At 36.2% G+C, this 17,454-nt stretch overlaps 1 protein-coding gene across 10 annotated transcripts in view; it reads right to left on the bottom strand.

The window, feature by feature from the left end:
• The window catches only part of mid2 (midline 2), a 163,397-nt gene that overhangs the window by 90,521 nt on the left and 55,422 nt on the right, over positions 1 to 17,454 (bottom strand). For 2 of the 10 annotated variants that reach the window (XM_048176767.1, XM_048176765.1), the window contains exon 1: positions 13,062 to 13,192. The exons of 5 other annotated variants lie outside the window; for them this stretch is intronic. Coding sequence is in view for 1 of the 5 variants with exons in the window: in XM_048176773.1 (XP_048032730.1) it covers positions 13,062 to 13,097 (36 nt within the window). In the remaining 4 variants the exon portion in view is untranslated. Of the gene's footprint in view, positions 1 to 13,057; positions 13,304 to 17,454 lie in introns of those variants that run through there. 3 more of the 10 variants (XM_048176771.1, XM_048176772.1, XM_048176773.1) reach the window with 3 other exon arrangements.

Raw genomic sequence — 17,454 nt, 5'->3', positions numbered from 1 at the left:
AAATCTTAATTGTAGATTATTCCCTTGAAACTGTAATTGCGATTTATTAATTATGATTATCACAATTTACATTGAATGTTTTGAATAGATTCATACCATTGTTTGAAGCAACAAGCTGAAAACACTCCTCCTGAAACTTTTATTGCTTTTCTATAGCATTAAGCCTCAAATGTCAACTATACATTGGTTTGGTTTCTTCTTTAAATAAAAAAAGTAAAAAATATGCATGGCATTATAATGTTATACTAAAACTAAAATTAAATTGTAATCACGATTAAAAATCTGATTAATTGTGCAGCCCTTATATACAAAAAAAATGTCATGACCGCTTTATTGTATTTTATGTATAAGATAGACAATTTGCTTTTTATCAATTATAAATAATTTCTAATTCTAAGCATGTTTGCTTGCATACATGATGGAGACTTTCTGTTCAATTACATTTTCATTCATTTTTAGCCTGCAACATAGATTTCCTTAGCAGAATAAAATGTGAAAAAGTGAAGTTTTTGACTATTGTATGACCAATAAAATGAACCTTGCAGCCTGAATGCTCACAAAACCAATCCAGTGTTTAGTTTGGATCAAGGTCCTAAACTAAAATGATTTTTGAGATTGCATGCTGGCCTTTCTCATTCAGAAACATATAAAAGAAACCAGTCACCTTTTTCTTTCTTTCTTTTTTTAAAACCTAGTCAATGAACCCCATCTGATGAAATTCCTAAAATAAACAATTCTATTGAAACTGTAAATTTCATACCTGCTCTTTCCCTGAGTCTATAATGGATAATCCACTGAGGCCCTAATTAGAATACAGCTAAAGCGATCAAGAGAATCCATCTTTTAAACCCTGGATCATCGCCAAGAAAGACAAGAAAAGCACAGTTTTTAATATAAGAAATATTACTGAAGAAAGATTTGGGATCGGTGTCTCCCTCAATTTCATCATTAAACCACAGAGGCCAGCAGTGAACACGAACCCACTGTTTTCAGATATCTATTCTGAGTAAGAGGAAATGAGAAAATTAATAGCTTGAATCAATATTTGGGCGTTTCTTTAACTAAAGGCACTTGTGGCCCCGTGGACCCTGTGAAAATAATCATTATATTAAAATGCAATTTACACACTCTCACTAATTTAATTTGTCCACTTAAATGTCCAACATGAGAATTCTGCCACATCTCAAATAATGTATTTTGTACTATCATAGAAATGATGGTTATGGATATGACATTTCAGAAAATTCATAAAATGACTGACTCTTTGTCTGGCTAAGAGTAATTTCACAATATTTTACATAGCCTACACACAATAAATAATATTTTCACACTTTTTGCATAATTTGAACAAATTACAGCTCGATTAAAAATGATGCACAATTACAATATTCTGCTCAAGTGATATTTACCTTTTTTCTTTATCTTTTACAAATCTCACACGTCACAAACTTCTTACACTTTTTCCTCAGTAAAACAAGTTTCCAAGACTGGGAGCTTAAAATTAAAAAAAGAAAGAAAGAAAGAAAAAAAATGTTTTAAATGACAACCAACTAACTTCTGGAACATAAATGCTGCAAGTTAAACAAACACCCAGAGAATGTAGTTCTGGATCTTGCACTAATGCCTTATGTCTATGTATCTTTTATCTATATTATCCGTGTGTTACAATGTGCGAGGGGACTCTTGGTGCCCCCGTGGGTGCCGTGTGATCAGCCAACAATCTGGGACCTCAGATAACCTGTGCAATAACTCGGGTCAATGTCCACACGCACTCCCCCATTGAAGCATCCATATGAAAACACTCTCTGCACAAGTGCAGCTCCTTATTAATAAATAAACGGCTGTTTGTGAGGTGTTACAAGGTTGTTAACCCATGCAGAAAGAGGGCAGATAGCGAGGAAATAAAGAGTGCAAGGGAAGTGCAAGACAGACGTGCTGGAGATGTTGGCGTGTTTCCAAAGCCCCCCAGAGATTCAGTACCCCTCCTGTACTCGGCTGTAGGAGATGCTATTTATAAGCTGCAGTAATGTTTGGTATTTCCTCTGGGGATGGGGTAGGGAGAAGGCATTGTTTTCCTTGGCTGACTTTGATTGTTTTGCTGATTTTTTTTGTTGAAATGTCAAAGTCTTGCTGTTCCGTTTATGCATTTCCATTTGTGTTGAGTTGAGAAGGCCATTCCCCCCCACCCACCGCCTTCACAGTCATGCTGTTTATGTTTTCTCCCATAGACTCAGGCTTTGCTGCGTACAGTAGCACAACGGTATAAACCATTACATTTTATGTTCATTCAACACCCTGTAGGCCTCACATTTAACACTGTGGATTCACCATGGACTAAACACTGGCGATCAAATTGAGATCAAATGCCAGATCCTGTGTAGTTCTTTGCAAGGATATTGGCTTCATGAAGCAACTTAATTAACGCAAAACTTAAAAGGTGCATGCCATATTATGGAAAACATGTTTTTCTTTGCTATTTTGAGTTTGAAGTGCACTACTGTTCAAAAGTGTGGGATCACTAAGATTTTTAATGTTTTTGAAAGAAGTCTCTTCAGCTCACCAAGGCATTTATTTGATCAAAAATACAGTAATACTGTGGAATATTACAATATTAAGTAAAATGTTGATGTGTTTTAAAATGTAATTTATTATTATTGTGATGGCAAAGCTGAATTTTCAGCATCATTACTCCAGTCTTCAGTGTCACATGATCCTTCAGAAATCATTCTAATATGCTGATTTGCTGCTCATTTCTTATCATACTAATGTTGAAAACAGTTGTGCTGCTTAATATTTTTCTGGAAACCATGTTTTCTTGAAACATTTTTTTCCAGGATTCTTTGATAACTGTCACTTTTGTTTGTAATTTGACAAATTAAATTTGTCCTTGCTGAATAAATTTAGGATTTTCCTAAAAAAACAAAAACAAAAAACAACAACAAAAAAAAAACTACTTTTGACTGGTAGTATACATATTTTCAAAACGGAAGGTTCCCCACCCAAAGCATGGAAACGAAACTACAAAATGGGCCAATCAGAAACTATCATGGTTATGATGTCATAAGCAAAAGTACATTAGCATATGTCTGCGGAAGTTTAGGTATCAACTCCTATTCAGTACAACTCTGAACTCCTAAAAAGCATCAGTATGAACTATGCCATAGTCATTTACATATGGAAATCTTAAGGGTATAGTAGCAAAAACACCATACTTAATTCTGCCAAATAATTATGCCGTTTTTGATACAAGAAACCGTGACTAACATTATCAGCAGACTTTAGGGGGGAAAAATGTAATGCTATAAAAGTGTGAAAAATATGACTTATTTTACACAAAAGTTCCTGTATTAGTGATGCTTTTCCACCTAAAACACAGTTTCAGTTTTCAGGACAGTTCAATTTCTATGTTTATTCTATACTCAATGAGATAATCAGCCATCAAACAGACAGCTTGGGAAAAATATGCTTCAACACAATGAGCTATAGATAGCATTCCTCAGCTAGAAACACAAACATATGGCTCGTTTGTATTCATAATACATGGATTATGCGTCGCATAAATTGCAGGGAGCTTTTCAGTCATGCACTGTAATCCTGCTCTGCCTTAAGTTGGGCTGTTACTGAGCTGACGGAGAGCGTAGGAGTCCACGTTCTCTCCACTCACACGATGGCAAAGTGAGTAAGTGCGAGTGAGCCAGCCCTTCATCCCTTCTCTTCCTCCTACCTGCTCTCCGAGCCTCTGCCTGTATTCCTAACAAAGGGCCATAAATCCATGGAGCTCAGCTTAAATGTGCAGAGCTCCTTCTGCTGAGAGTCCTAAAGTAAACACGCAAAAGGTGAGAAGGAGTTATGCACGTGACTTTATTTTGTGGTTTTATATGGTCATAAATGAGTCAAGAACAGATGATGTGTTTGCTGAAATATGGATTGCTGACGCTACTAAGGTCACTGGCAGTGCATGTCGCAGCCTGTACAGCATTTGGGTGTAATTACTAATTCAAAGTCAATATGAAATCAAAATTAAACTTATTTGCTTCCTTAATAACTGTCTCTGGTCTTTCCTAAATGTCTCATGATTCATAAGCATACATTATTATAAAGAGGAAAAAAAAAGAAGTATTTTTAACCTCATGTTGTCATATAAACATACAGTCAGATGTTAATTCTGACAGATTCAACAAATACTTGCATGCAATTACTTGAGTTTGTGAATATTTTGACTGATTCGTTTAATGAACCAGCTCGAAAAATCAATAGTTCATCAATTTTCTTTGTACTGTTTCACGGTAGAACCTTTTTATCACATCAGTTCAGACTACAAACTCGCAGCTTGCAAAAAATCTCTTTGTTGTGCTGTAGATTCAGTAGCGGCGCAGGAAACACTGCATATATTCTTACAGGATCAAGTTAATACTGTAAGTGTCTGTGACAATGCTCATACAGTGTAAAAGGTGCACTTGTGTGTCTTCTAGAGTTGAAATTCACAGTGTGTGTCTATAATCATAACGTTAAGCCGCACTCCACCCTGTCTGTGCTTTACCAGCCCTGGAGGACAAGGTTCTGGGGTGAGGGTGGATGACGCCACTGCCTGACCACCGTGCCAGGTGAGATCACGGATTGCACGCAGACACACGCATACATGCAGCTGGCTCATAACAGCCACAGCGAGAGCCTTCCTTAGCTGCCGCAGGAAACTCCTGACCTCTCGCCTGCCTCCACCTGCACAGCAGCACAGCCAATTAGTCCCATATGCTCACCTCTGCCTTCTCCAGCCCAGAGATGGAGCAGCTGCGGGCCTTGACGTGCTATAGGGCTATGTGGTTTGACCACATCGTGTTGACAATATTCTAGATTGCGCTATATTGTTTATATTTTGCGGTATGTAAATATGCCCGTGTAGCACAGTGCTACTTAAAGTGGACCTATTATGCCCCTTCTCACAAGATGTAATATAAGTCTCTGGTGTTCCCATAATGTGAAGTTTCAGCTCAAAATACCCCACAGATCATTTATTATAGCTTGTCAAATTTGCCCTTATTTGGTTGTGAGCAAAAACACACCATTTTTGTGTGTGTCCCTTTAAATGTAAATGAGCTGCTGCTCCCAGGCACTTTCCAGAAGAGGGCGGAGCTTTAACAGCTCACGCTTCATTTGCTCAACAACAACAAAGCTGGAGAATCTCACGCAGTCAAAATGAGGATTGTCAGTAACGGTGTTCAGCCTTACATTGATCAAACCGGAGTCGGACACTGATGGAGAAGTTGCAACTTTTAAAATGCAACGTTAATCTTTTGTGCAAATCCAGCGTTGACTTGACACTCTTTTGTTAAGCAGTCTGGCGTAAAATAACGGCATGGCAACAACACTCTACTACAACAACTCTTCCTCTATGCTTAACTTTGCAGATGTTGTTTATGCTCAAACAGCAACATTACACACTAACTAAAGTTAAAAAAAAATCATAATCAACCACCCCAGGCTATCAACCAACCAAGTTATTGACACATTAAAGTGATAAAAAAACATGTATGAATGAAAAAATATCTTGGATGTGTAAATTGGCCAGACAAAACGTGGTAAACTTTCACCATTGGTTATATGATGGCTGGCTATGATGGTTACATTTTGCAATTAATCTGCAAATCACATGGGTGCCAAACCGCATGGCCTGGTCTGTACGAATCACGGATCCACTGTGATCCATTACACCCCGACACACAATTGTCAAAATGCTTATTGAGTGGAACATTCACATAAACAGTCAGTTATGTCTGAAGTCAACGTAAAAGTTGGGAGAAAATCAGATATGTATATTAGATCTGTGTGTTTGCTCTTAAAGTGACAGCAGCCTAATAAATCTGCTGCTGACTGCGTCATTAAAGAGAAAAATCACCCACTGGTCTTTACCAGATAACTTTTGTAGCTTGTACTTTTGTAACTTTTTTGTACTGAAAAGAATCAGTGTGTATTTAATACATACATTGAAGTCTATGCAGTGTTTGATTATTCAATTTCTGTAAAATATCTGAGTATCAAACAACTGAAGATTTAATCGTTTATGCATCAAAGCATCAACTTTGTATTCTGACAATATAAATGATGACTAGCCTCAAAGGGCCAAGATTAAAAGCATTTCAGATGTTTCCCTCAAAATCTGCACTGAAAATGTAAAAAAGTCCACAGATTCTTTCTGTCACTACTAATTATAACAGCTTTTCGAATGGTCTAAACTTCCCAGAGCACTTACAATCCCATAATTTGAAGTGGATGTGCTAGTGGTTTGGGTCTCTGTGGAGGCTTCTCTGGCACCGAACACACCAGAGCCCATTTCCTGCTGAGCTGCTGTTTTGCTGGAGGAAGTGGCAAAGCTGCAGTGGAACAGCCTGTACATGAGCACCCACCCTCAGGGTCAGCGGCCCTGTGAGAGTCAACTGTCGATCTCACTTCCTGCATCTCACAGCTCAGCACTCTCTTTGGGAACAGCAGGATGGAGATTAACATAGGCAGAAAATCCAATTAAGTCTCATTATTTATTTTTATTTTTTTTTTTCAAAAATGTGACACACACAAACTGTAAGTTAGAAGCGGTGCATGAGTAGCCCCAGGATTGGAAGAAGAGTGAAGCAGAATGAAGTATCCGATGTGGTTCAGAGGTACAAGCACCGCATCTCATGTTTTTGGAAGGGAAGATTTGATCTAAGACTTGGTTCAGTTCATCATGTCTCCAACTGGAACTAACGGAAGTAGTTTAGTTATGCTAGAAGATGAATATTAAATATCCTAAAAAATGCAAAAATATGGTCCAACAACTAATAGAATATTTGCTTTTGTCATGACAATCAGCATGCATCTTTTTTTTTCTGTTTGCTGTGCATGAGAATCAACAATCAACTTTCAAGCATGATGCAATGTTTCTCTTGATTATGATTACTGTGTATAATATGCCCCTCTGTGCATTAGAAGCAAAAAAACAAAACAAACAAACCAAAAACACACACACACACTAGAATATACACTACTGTTCAAAATTTGGGGTTTTGGATTTTTTAATGTTTTTAAACAGTCTCTTATGCTCACCAAGGCTGTATTTCTTTGATTAAAAAATGCAGTAAAACAACAATATTGTGAAATATTATAACAATTAAAAATAACGATTACTTTTTCTATTTTAATATATTTTAAAATGTACTTTATTCCTGTGATGGCAAAGCTAAAATTTTCTGAATCATTACTCACGTCTTCAGTGTCACATGATCCTTCAGAAATCGTTCTATCATGCCGATTTGCTGCTCAAGAAACATTTCTGATTATTGTAATCTTATTATCAAATTCTTCTTATTATTACCATTTTAAAAGAACATCATTTATTTTGAAATAGAAATCAAATTTGTAACATTGTAAATGTCTTTACTGTCACTTTTGATCAATTAAATGTGTTTCACAGGGGGACGTTAGAGAAATTTCTGTTTCACAGACGTACTTTGAGATTTTAATCCCGTCCGAATCTGCCATGTCTGTCTTTTTCTCATACGACCTCTGTAAAAATTTCAGAGCAAATTACCTACTGTTTTTCGTCAAACTCGCCGCTCCTCAGAGAAATCTAATCCCGTCTGAATGCGAATGTCTGTGATTTCCGAAAATGTTTTTTCCAAAACGCTTTTTCTTGTGTGTTTTGGTCAACGTGAACTACCGTACAATCTCTCGCTATCGCGCCGGTATTCAAGTTTCTGCTTTTTGCGCACCGATAATGGATGTAGATGTGTTTGGTACACTGCAAAGAAATTAAAAAAATAAAATCAACAAGAAGAGCCAAATCACGTAAACTGTTAAGACTGGCTACTGTAATATCAGTTTCAGGTAAGATTACTTTCATTTCTGCACTTAATTACATAACGTGTAAATTATATAAGTTAAAACTTTTTATTCCAGTGGGTTTATTATAAGAACCCAGTTCTATTAAATCATGATGATAAATGTATGTTTAGTTCATATGATCATACGCAATCCACCCATTCTGAACACGTGATCTTCTGAAATGCCCACATGTAAAACACAGACACTCCTACCTCGGTAATAAACACGGAGATGTTAGTCCCGTCCGAATCCGTACATAAAATCACAGACGTAGGTTGATAAGAATTGTTACTCAAACGTCGTTTGGAAAACTAGTCCCGTCCGAATAGGGCTTTAGCTTACTGAACCCAAACTTTTGATCAGTAGTGTACTGTTATAGTGGTGGTGCATATAAATAAAACTGATAATTTTACATTAAATATAGTTCTAAATACGTCCATTTAGAGCAAAACAATGTGGGAAGCATTCCTTGATTAACTGGATTTTTACTTCTTGCATAAAACATTTTGAAGCTACTAATTTTCAACCAAATTTTCAAGCCATTTGCATGGACATAATATATATCATCAGAAGGCATTTGCCCACTCCTATTTGTGAAATATCTGAGACTGTTTATAAAAGAACAAGAACTAGACTGTCCAAAACCAGCTTGTTTTGCAAATTTTGCAGAAATTAATCAGCAGATTATTGTGTTGATCCTCGTTCATAATATGTGACATATATAATCTTAATGCTGGGTGTGCTTGAGTTGACTATGAATTACAAAAAAAACACGGGTCATGACCAGAACTGCCTTGATACCTGTGTGTCTCATGAATACACACACATTAGGGAATGAGGAATAACCAAGGAGCTGAATAGGATCATCACGCCCTGAATAAAACATGTGAATGGGAGCATGTGATCAATATGCAACACCTTCATTAGATACACAACAACCTTAAACCACAAAGCTCTAAGATTTACACCTCCCCTCCGTGAGCAGCAAGAGCGACCCGATCAGCACAACGTCTGCTAGGGACTGTGCAAAATGTACCCTTCACGCTTCTCTCAGAGCCAGTCCAATCCAGACGCAGTCCCCAGCCGGCCCCTCTAGAGGCTCTCAACAGAGCATTATGTGAGCTGAATTTGAGGCCATATGATGTAGCTTCAGTGTTTCCTACTACTGCTGCTGATGAATCCCCCTAATATTTCAATTCAATTTTCAATTTCGCTTTTATTGCTAATATTTTTTCTAACAATGGTCTTGCATCCCACAGTGTTCACTGACTCACATCAATACACTTCAGTACCACATCAATACAATACATTACAATACAATAAACTCCCACACGATCTTATTCCTAAATGACAGTGATTCGGCTACGTCTATTAAACCTTTGACAAGTACGATCACAGCAAGATTTGCATTGGCGCTGCTGCTGAGCCAGAGAGAGCAGTTGTTATGTGTAGGTATAAAACAGCTTCACAAATAGTCTTTTCAACCACACACACACAGTATCATTATTTACGTTACAAACATTTAAATTATCACAGAAGTACTGGGATAAAAGTTTATAGTTTGGATATAAACACTGATGTGGTAGTGCTCAAAATAGAGTAAATCACCTTTTGGAAGTAACTTGACGCTTCAAATAACAATTGTATCGATTACATCGTTATGCCAGTAGGTGGCAACAAGTGACTGTCAAAAAATGAATCATTCATTCAAAAGATTCATTCAAATAATGCTGATTCATTCAGTAATGAAACAAGTGAAGTCATTGAATCATTCATTTAAACCAATTTCAATAACTGAAAATAATTCAAATTAAACAATTTTAAATAGACTGCAGCGATTAACATTTTGTCAGAACCTCTAGTAAATTACATGCTATTTTGTTTGATTGTCTATTCAGAATTGTAGGAGAATCACAATCTCTATTTGAAAAAAAAAAAAAAACAATTCAATTGAACAATTTCACTTTATCCTGAATCGTAAAGCTCTAGAATACATAAATACTAGGGCTATCGATTTAACACGTTGGTTATGGAAAAAATGACAATGACAAACTGAAAAATGATGAGCTGCAATAAACGATCTGTAAATATATGGCAGTATAGCCTAAACGTAACAAATTCTATGTTATATCAAATAAAATAAGCTATGTCTATGATGCTTTTCTCATTTAACACAATAATGACTTTATCTTTTGCAGGTAATTTCTCAGCCAAATTTGATGTGTGATTAATTAATCAGCACATCATGCAATAATATATATATATATATATATATATATATATACACACACACACACACCCACCTTAAAATAAAGAATAAAGAGTCTCGAATTAAATCATTTCATAAATCGAACTACACTACTTGCTGTATGTTTGTTTTTGACTATATTCCACGAATATATATTGCACTTTTTGTGCAACACATTTTTATCTTCTCACAATTCAATTCAGCCAGCAAGAAAAGCAGGTGAAACATATTTTCTTTTGCCATGTAGAATCAGCAGAAGCTGAATAGCGGCAGAGGAAACTCTGTGGCCACAATGGATGCAACAGATAATTTCACCAACAGTGACAAATAATGGGATGGAAGATGAGGGGAGCATATCTAAAGTATTGAACAGAAAGGTAGCATGTACAGTAGACTAAAAATATCCCTTTAACTTTTACCGACAGGAAGGGTGCAAGCTCTGAACATTGTGAAAAAGTTATTGTTTCTGTTTAGTGTGGTTATAACAGAGTTCCTCATGAAATGCTGACAACAATGTAAACTCGTAAAATACAGCCACACCTGCCTGCTACCAATGAAGGGAGGTTAAACTGCATACACATTCCTGATATTGGAATTGCAATGCATCTCAAGCATAGTAACGAACAATGTATCATTTACTCAGACTATGATTATAAGTAGGGCTGGGCGATATATGTCTATATAAAAATTAATTTTATTCATCAAGGAGGCATTAAATTGATAGAAGGCAACAGTAATTACATTTATAATGTTACAGAAAATTTCTGTTTCAAATATATGCCATTCTTTTGAACTTTCTATTCATCAAAGGATAATGAAAAAAACTTTAATTTACTTTTAGGTAATTATAATTACAATTATAGAATTAAATGACAAAATGGCAATTTGTGGTTGCCCTTTGAGCACACAATAATCTATCAAACCTCTGTTCACGACACAAAAACAATGGCGGGGCACAAAAGAAGCACAGTTTAACCCATTTAGCCTTCTGTTACCCAGAACCTCATATCATCTCATTACGCTCGTATTCATGTGTAATTCAGCAGAGAGAGTGTGTCATGTCATGAGTCACAGGAGCGTAAAAATGAGGTGCTTTCAAAACAAGTGTATGCTCACGCTTTGAGTTTGTTTTGTTCAGAGAGTCGCAGATGAATAAAAGTCATGTTTTTTTAAGGGCTAACCGTTCATATTTTAACTGGCAGTAATCTAAGTCTGTACTAAAGAACATGAAGGGACTGACAGCCATGGTGTACATGCCACTAAAGATCACTTTTATGTATTCTGGTCATAAATGTTAAATGGTTTAGCAAAGTAAGCTATGTAAGCCAAACAGTGGTGCTCTTTCATCAAAGACGCAAATCAGATCAATCTGCCACATAATCTTTTAAAACTGACAGCTGCTAAATGACATTTTAATGACCTTCAACACGGGGTTTGCCTACAGGGTGTTCTGCGTGCCAGAGGAACAAACAAACCCCAGTATACCTGCTTTCTGTTAAAGGAATTTGACAGCCTTTGATGAAAGCTCGACAAAAGAATCAAACTTATTATATTGTAAAACGAAGTGTAAACAATCATTTACAAATCAAAAACAGCTGAAGTATGAAAACAATTGACCTGGGGTCCTGTGATCAAAACTGCTGTTGATGGATTTATGCTCTGATTTTGAAAAAGTAGTAAAATGAGTTTCCAACAATCAAAAACCTAGTGAGTAATGCTAATATATATGTACATATATATGAGTAATACTAACACACACACACACACACACACACACACACATATATACATATATATATACATATATACATATATATATATATATATATATATATATATATATATATATATATATATATATATATATATATATATATATATATATATATATATATATGTTAGCATTGCTCATATACTATAATATATATATATATATATATATATATATATATATATATATTAGTCTCATGTATGGATAAACAGGTACAGATTAAATATGTAACAGTGTACTGTACACAAAACAGCTGATCACAAGCAGCATATGCTTCTCTATGTCCCTTAAATGCATCTATATATCTATATCTATCTATCTATCTATCTATAGATATATATTACAATAAGAGTAAGAAATGGGATGCACATTACATGTGCCACTTGTTTATAAAAGTGTAGTATTTTTGTTTGGTTTTTTAATTATAATGTCATTTATTTTCTAGTGAGCCCCCGACCACAGGTTAAGAGCCACCTCTTTTTAAATAAAATTTACAAATAAATAAATAAAAAGTTTCCAAAGGAGTTGAAAAAAATAAAAATATAATAAAAAATATAAAAATAAATAAAACATATCTATACGTGAAAGACAATATTGCTTAAAAGCCATTGTATCATTGTCCTTTCTCTTAATATTAAGTATATAGCCTACTAAACGAAACGCTCAGTTTCTCATATATATATTTATGTTTTGACGCAATGGTAGCGATATGCGCAAATCCTCCAAACGTTCACATAATTGACAGTAGGCTGTAAAACATTAATCATCCCTTTATCTCTGTCTACAGGAGGACAACACTGCTGAACGCTACTAAAATGACAAAACAATGTTAGTCAGCATCACCAAATAGACGTTTATCCAGACAACGTCGAAATAGAGCGCAACAGCGAACTGGCAGGTTAAGAAGTAAAACACACCGACTCTAGTGCACTGTTTCTCAATATCTAGCGAGCCCACTACCTAGACAGCATTCTGAAGCGCCTACGATGCCTCAGAACACTGTCTAGGTAAGCAGCTCAGTAGGTTTTGCAACACAGCCCTGGTTCACAGAATTATTAAAACTTCTCCGCTATTAGTTTACTTCAGGATGCATTAAACTATCTTCAATCTGACAAAGACTGAGTTTAAATCCTGTCCAAAGCGCAACTAACTACAGCACAACGAGATAAAGACCACGTACTCACATACCAGCTTTAAATGTCGAACATTCTTTTCTTCTGTCATCTTGAAAGAAACAAAAAAAAATCTTGATATCAGAAACAAGTGTTACTGTCTCGACGCGCAGTCCTCCGCGACGCAGTATGTCTCGAGAACGCAACTTTAGAGAAATGAGTGCAGCGCGAGCACAGACAGACAGACAATCGCAGGAAACCGGGCTCCTCCCACCGGCTACACACGCGCAAAGAGTCTGCCGAATGATGGCTGTGAGCGGCTGTGGTCTCCTTCCAGTCAGGTTCTCGTTATTGGCAGGGTTATTAATCACCAGACGCCACTCCTGCGTCTACAGTTAGCAACATCAACCGAATTATGGATGTTATGGTCGGCTGTGAACCGGCAAGGAGCAGCCGTGACCCATTTGTTACACCTCGCATATAACTGTGCCTAAAACCGTTGAGAAATAATAGCATATTATTAACGAGACTCCCACGGAGATGTATGGTAAACAGAATTACGCATGGGCAGATATATGAGAGCAAACACAATGATGATAAAGAGGGTCATTTGCGTGTCTCAGTTTGGGGTTTACAGCAAATGGGAAACAGGGGCTAGATGGTATGTGCACTTTTTTTTAACTCCAGTGAATTTATTATATATATATATATATATATATATATATATATATATATATATATATATATATATATATATATATATATATATATATATATATAAGCTATTATACAGTGATATGGGAGGAAAAAAAGTTAATTGAACATAGGTTTTTCAGCTATACAATTTACATTGTAAATTCCCTGACTTTAAAGGGTTAGTTCAGCCCAAAATGAACACAATTTATAGGTGAACACAAATTAAGATATTTTTGATGAAATCTGATGGCTCAGTGAGGCCTGCATTGCCAGCAAGAAAATTAACACTTTCAATACCCAGAAAGCTACTAAAGACGCATTTAAAACAGTTCATGTGACTACAGTGGTTCAACCTTAATGTTATGAAGCGACTAGAATAATTTTTGTGCACCCAAAACACAAAATAACAACTTTAATGAACAATATCTAGTGATGGGTGATTTCAAAACACAACTTCATGAAGCTTTGAAGCTTTACGAATCTTTTGCGAGTCATCTGTAGCTGTTTTCGAAGTGGTTCGGAGCGCATATCAAACTGCCAAAGTCACAACCCCCCCAGTGGTGAACCACTGAAATTTCAAAACACTTATGATGTAACAAAGCCTTGTTTACTGAAATCACATGACTATGGCAGTTTGATACGCGCTCCGAACCACTGATTCTAAACAAAAGATTCGCAAAGCTTAGAAGCTTCATGAAGCAGTGTTTTGAAATCGGCCATCACTAGATATTGTTGAATAAAGTCGTTATTTTGTTTTTTTGCCGCACAAAAAGTATTTTTGTCGCTTCATAACATTAAGGTTGAACCACTGTAGTCACATGAACTGTTTTATATACGTCTTTAGTAGCTTTCTGGGCATTTGAAAGTGTTAATTATCTTGCTGTCAATGCAGGTCTCACTGATTTTATCAAAAATATCTTAATTCGTGTTCCGAAGATGAACGAAGGTCTTACGAGTGTGGTGAATAATTAATGACAGAATTTTCATTTTTGGGTGAACTAACCTTTTAAATGAATAATATAACTATTATATTTAAAACATATGTGACAACTTGCTCCTGACTTGCCCCCCAACCTATAGCAAAAACATCATTATACTGTACAACAAGTTCTTGTTCTCAAATTTGATTGGCCGTGATCCTCTGTATGACAAGACAAACTACCTGATTACACTTTAAAAATCTATAAAATCCCAAACAAATTACTTCAATGCATCACAAGAATGTATTAAATACACAACTAGCAGTTTATTAGCCAATATCCTGATATTCAGCTAAGCAATGCAAACCTAATTTCCCTTTTTTTTTCTGGGAAAAACCTTGCAAATTGCAGTAGACACATGCTATTAGCTGTTAAAGTATGAGCATATCCCCCGTCGAGGGCATCCCACTGAGATAAGGCCATGCTGTCCTACCACTTGGCTCTCAACTCATGTCTAGAGTTTTATGTGCGACCACTCATAACAACAAAAAATTCAAAACAAACAATTGCTAATTGCTTCCTGGGTTGTTAAGTCCGGAAATATAGTGCAGATTCAGTCTCACGGCACTGCTGACAAAACAATTTACACTTGCACTTACAACAGAGTTCAGCAATCAAGGGCACTTGCTTCTAACTGCCAAGTATGATTGACCCCTGCAGCGGAAGTTCGCTGAGAGCCATAGGTGCAGCGTAACCACAGTCAACCAAGCAAACAAGACTTTTGAATACTGTATATAGTGATTTCATTTAATGATATTATTTGAAAAAAAAAGTAGCTGTAGCTTAATAAATAAGGGTACGTTTACACGACAATGATATGCTTAAAACGGAGAAGTTTTTCTTTGAGTTTTCAGCGTACAGACGACACCATTGTCAAAACGATCTCCATTTATGGAAGTAATTTAATGCCAAATGTTTTTGAAATAAAAAGCTTGTTGAATTGCACTAATTGAAAAAAAAACAAACATGCATCACATTAGCTGTGCTTGCATTTAGATGCATTGTATTTTTAAGGCTTGCATTTTTATGGGATGAAATTCAACATGGTCGTATATTTAAGCTGTGAATATTTCAATTAAAACACACATTTTCATTATTAAAAATTCAATAATTTATTTTCACCTTTCAGATTTCACTTCCAAAATATTCATTCTGTTTGAAAATACAACCTATAAAATTCGACTAGCAATTTTCAGTCCATTTTATTTCGCTTTACAAATTCGCTTCCACAAATTCAGTGGTTCAAATTCGACAGAAAATTCAACATTTCACATCAGGGGAACTGCAAGAAAAGCAGTAGAGTGCCGATGCATGATCTCCATCTGCTGTTAGTCGACTTCACCAGCAGGTGCCGCTAGCGGCTGTTTACAAAGACCAGCAACGGCTAGTAAGTCATCATTTATTCATAAAAACGGATTTACAGAAATGGAGCAAGCGGTAAGTGAATGTGTGATGATTATCAGGGCTAGTATAAATGCAGAAAAGCTGATAAAGACACAAAAGCTGCATTTATGTTTAATTCAGTGTTTAATTCAGCCACGCAGTGTTGTAATACTATGGTTTCCCTCATCCGTCATAGGATTCCCCTGCCATCAGGACATATAAAACTCTTAACACAGCTTAATGGACTCGTACAGTGACTTTTGGAAGTGAAATCTGAAAGGTGAATATAAATTATTGAATTTTTAATAATGAAAATGTGTGTGAAATATTTTTAATTGAAATATTCACAGCTTAAATATACGACCATGTTGAATTTCAGCCCATAAAAATGCAAGCCTTAAAAATACAATGCATCTAAATGCAAGCACAGCTAATGTGATGCATGTTTTTTTTTCAGTTAGTGCAATTCAACAAGCTTTTTATTTCAAAAACATTTGTTATTAAATTACTTCCATACCTATTCATACGAATCCGTGAAAATGACTAAAAACGCTGTATTCTGCTGGCAGGACTTTAGATGGCGATGAAACACTATAAACTGAACGTGTAATGCGCATGTTGTCATCGTTTTCACAGATTCGCGTTTTTGTTGTTTACACAGAGACCGGTTTCAAAACCTTGCACTTTGAAACCCGTTTTCAAAAGCTTGTGTTTTCAGACCACCAAAACGCCGCTGTCGTGTAAATGAACGGCCAAAACGCATTAAAAGTTTTCAGTTTTTAGTTGAAAACGGTGTCGTGCAAATGGCCCTTGAATGTGCCATGAACCATACTGAGCCATTTCCCATTGATTTCCTCTTTGCAGCTGCTGAAAAAGGCTTTGTGCCAGGGGTGCCCAATCCTGTTCCTGGAGATCTACCTTCCTGCAAAGTTCAGCTCCAACCCTAATCAAATACACCTGAACCAGCTAATGAAGATCTTCAGGAGCACTTGATAATTACAGGCAGGTGTGTTAGAGCAGGATTGGAACTGAACTTTGTAGGAAGGCAGATCTTAATGAATAGGATTTGGCACCCTTGTTTAAGGCTTTAACTATTTTTTTCTGAAACTGGCAGGTGACGGCAGACGGTCTGGACTCCACAACAGCTTTCATTGGCCAAGGACCGCCCAAGAGGATGTCTTACAGACATGTAAAGCAGCCAGTAACAGTTTTAGTTCAGCATTAGGGGCATGAAAATGTAAAGTAGACGTCCTCACAATAACAGAATAGCATACAATTCATTCAAGAACATTGTGCAAGTTTACTGCAACAATGGCGGAACAATGGTGCTGTGAACTGGAAAATCCAGCATTTAGCTGATCCTGATAAGCGCTCATTTTCACAGTTGTAAACACAATGGCTTCTTCCATG

The sequence above is a fragment of the Megalobrama amblycephala genome, linkage group LG23, assembly GCF_018812025.1.
Source record: "Megalobrama amblycephala isolate DHTTF-2021 linkage group LG23, ASM1881202v1, whole genome shotgun sequence".
NCBI lineage: Eukaryota > Metazoa > Chordata > Actinopteri > Cypriniformes > Xenocyprididae > Megalobrama > Megalobrama amblycephala.
Note: the sequence above shows the minus strand (reverse complement) of the source record. Positions and strands in the feature narration are given on the sequence as shown.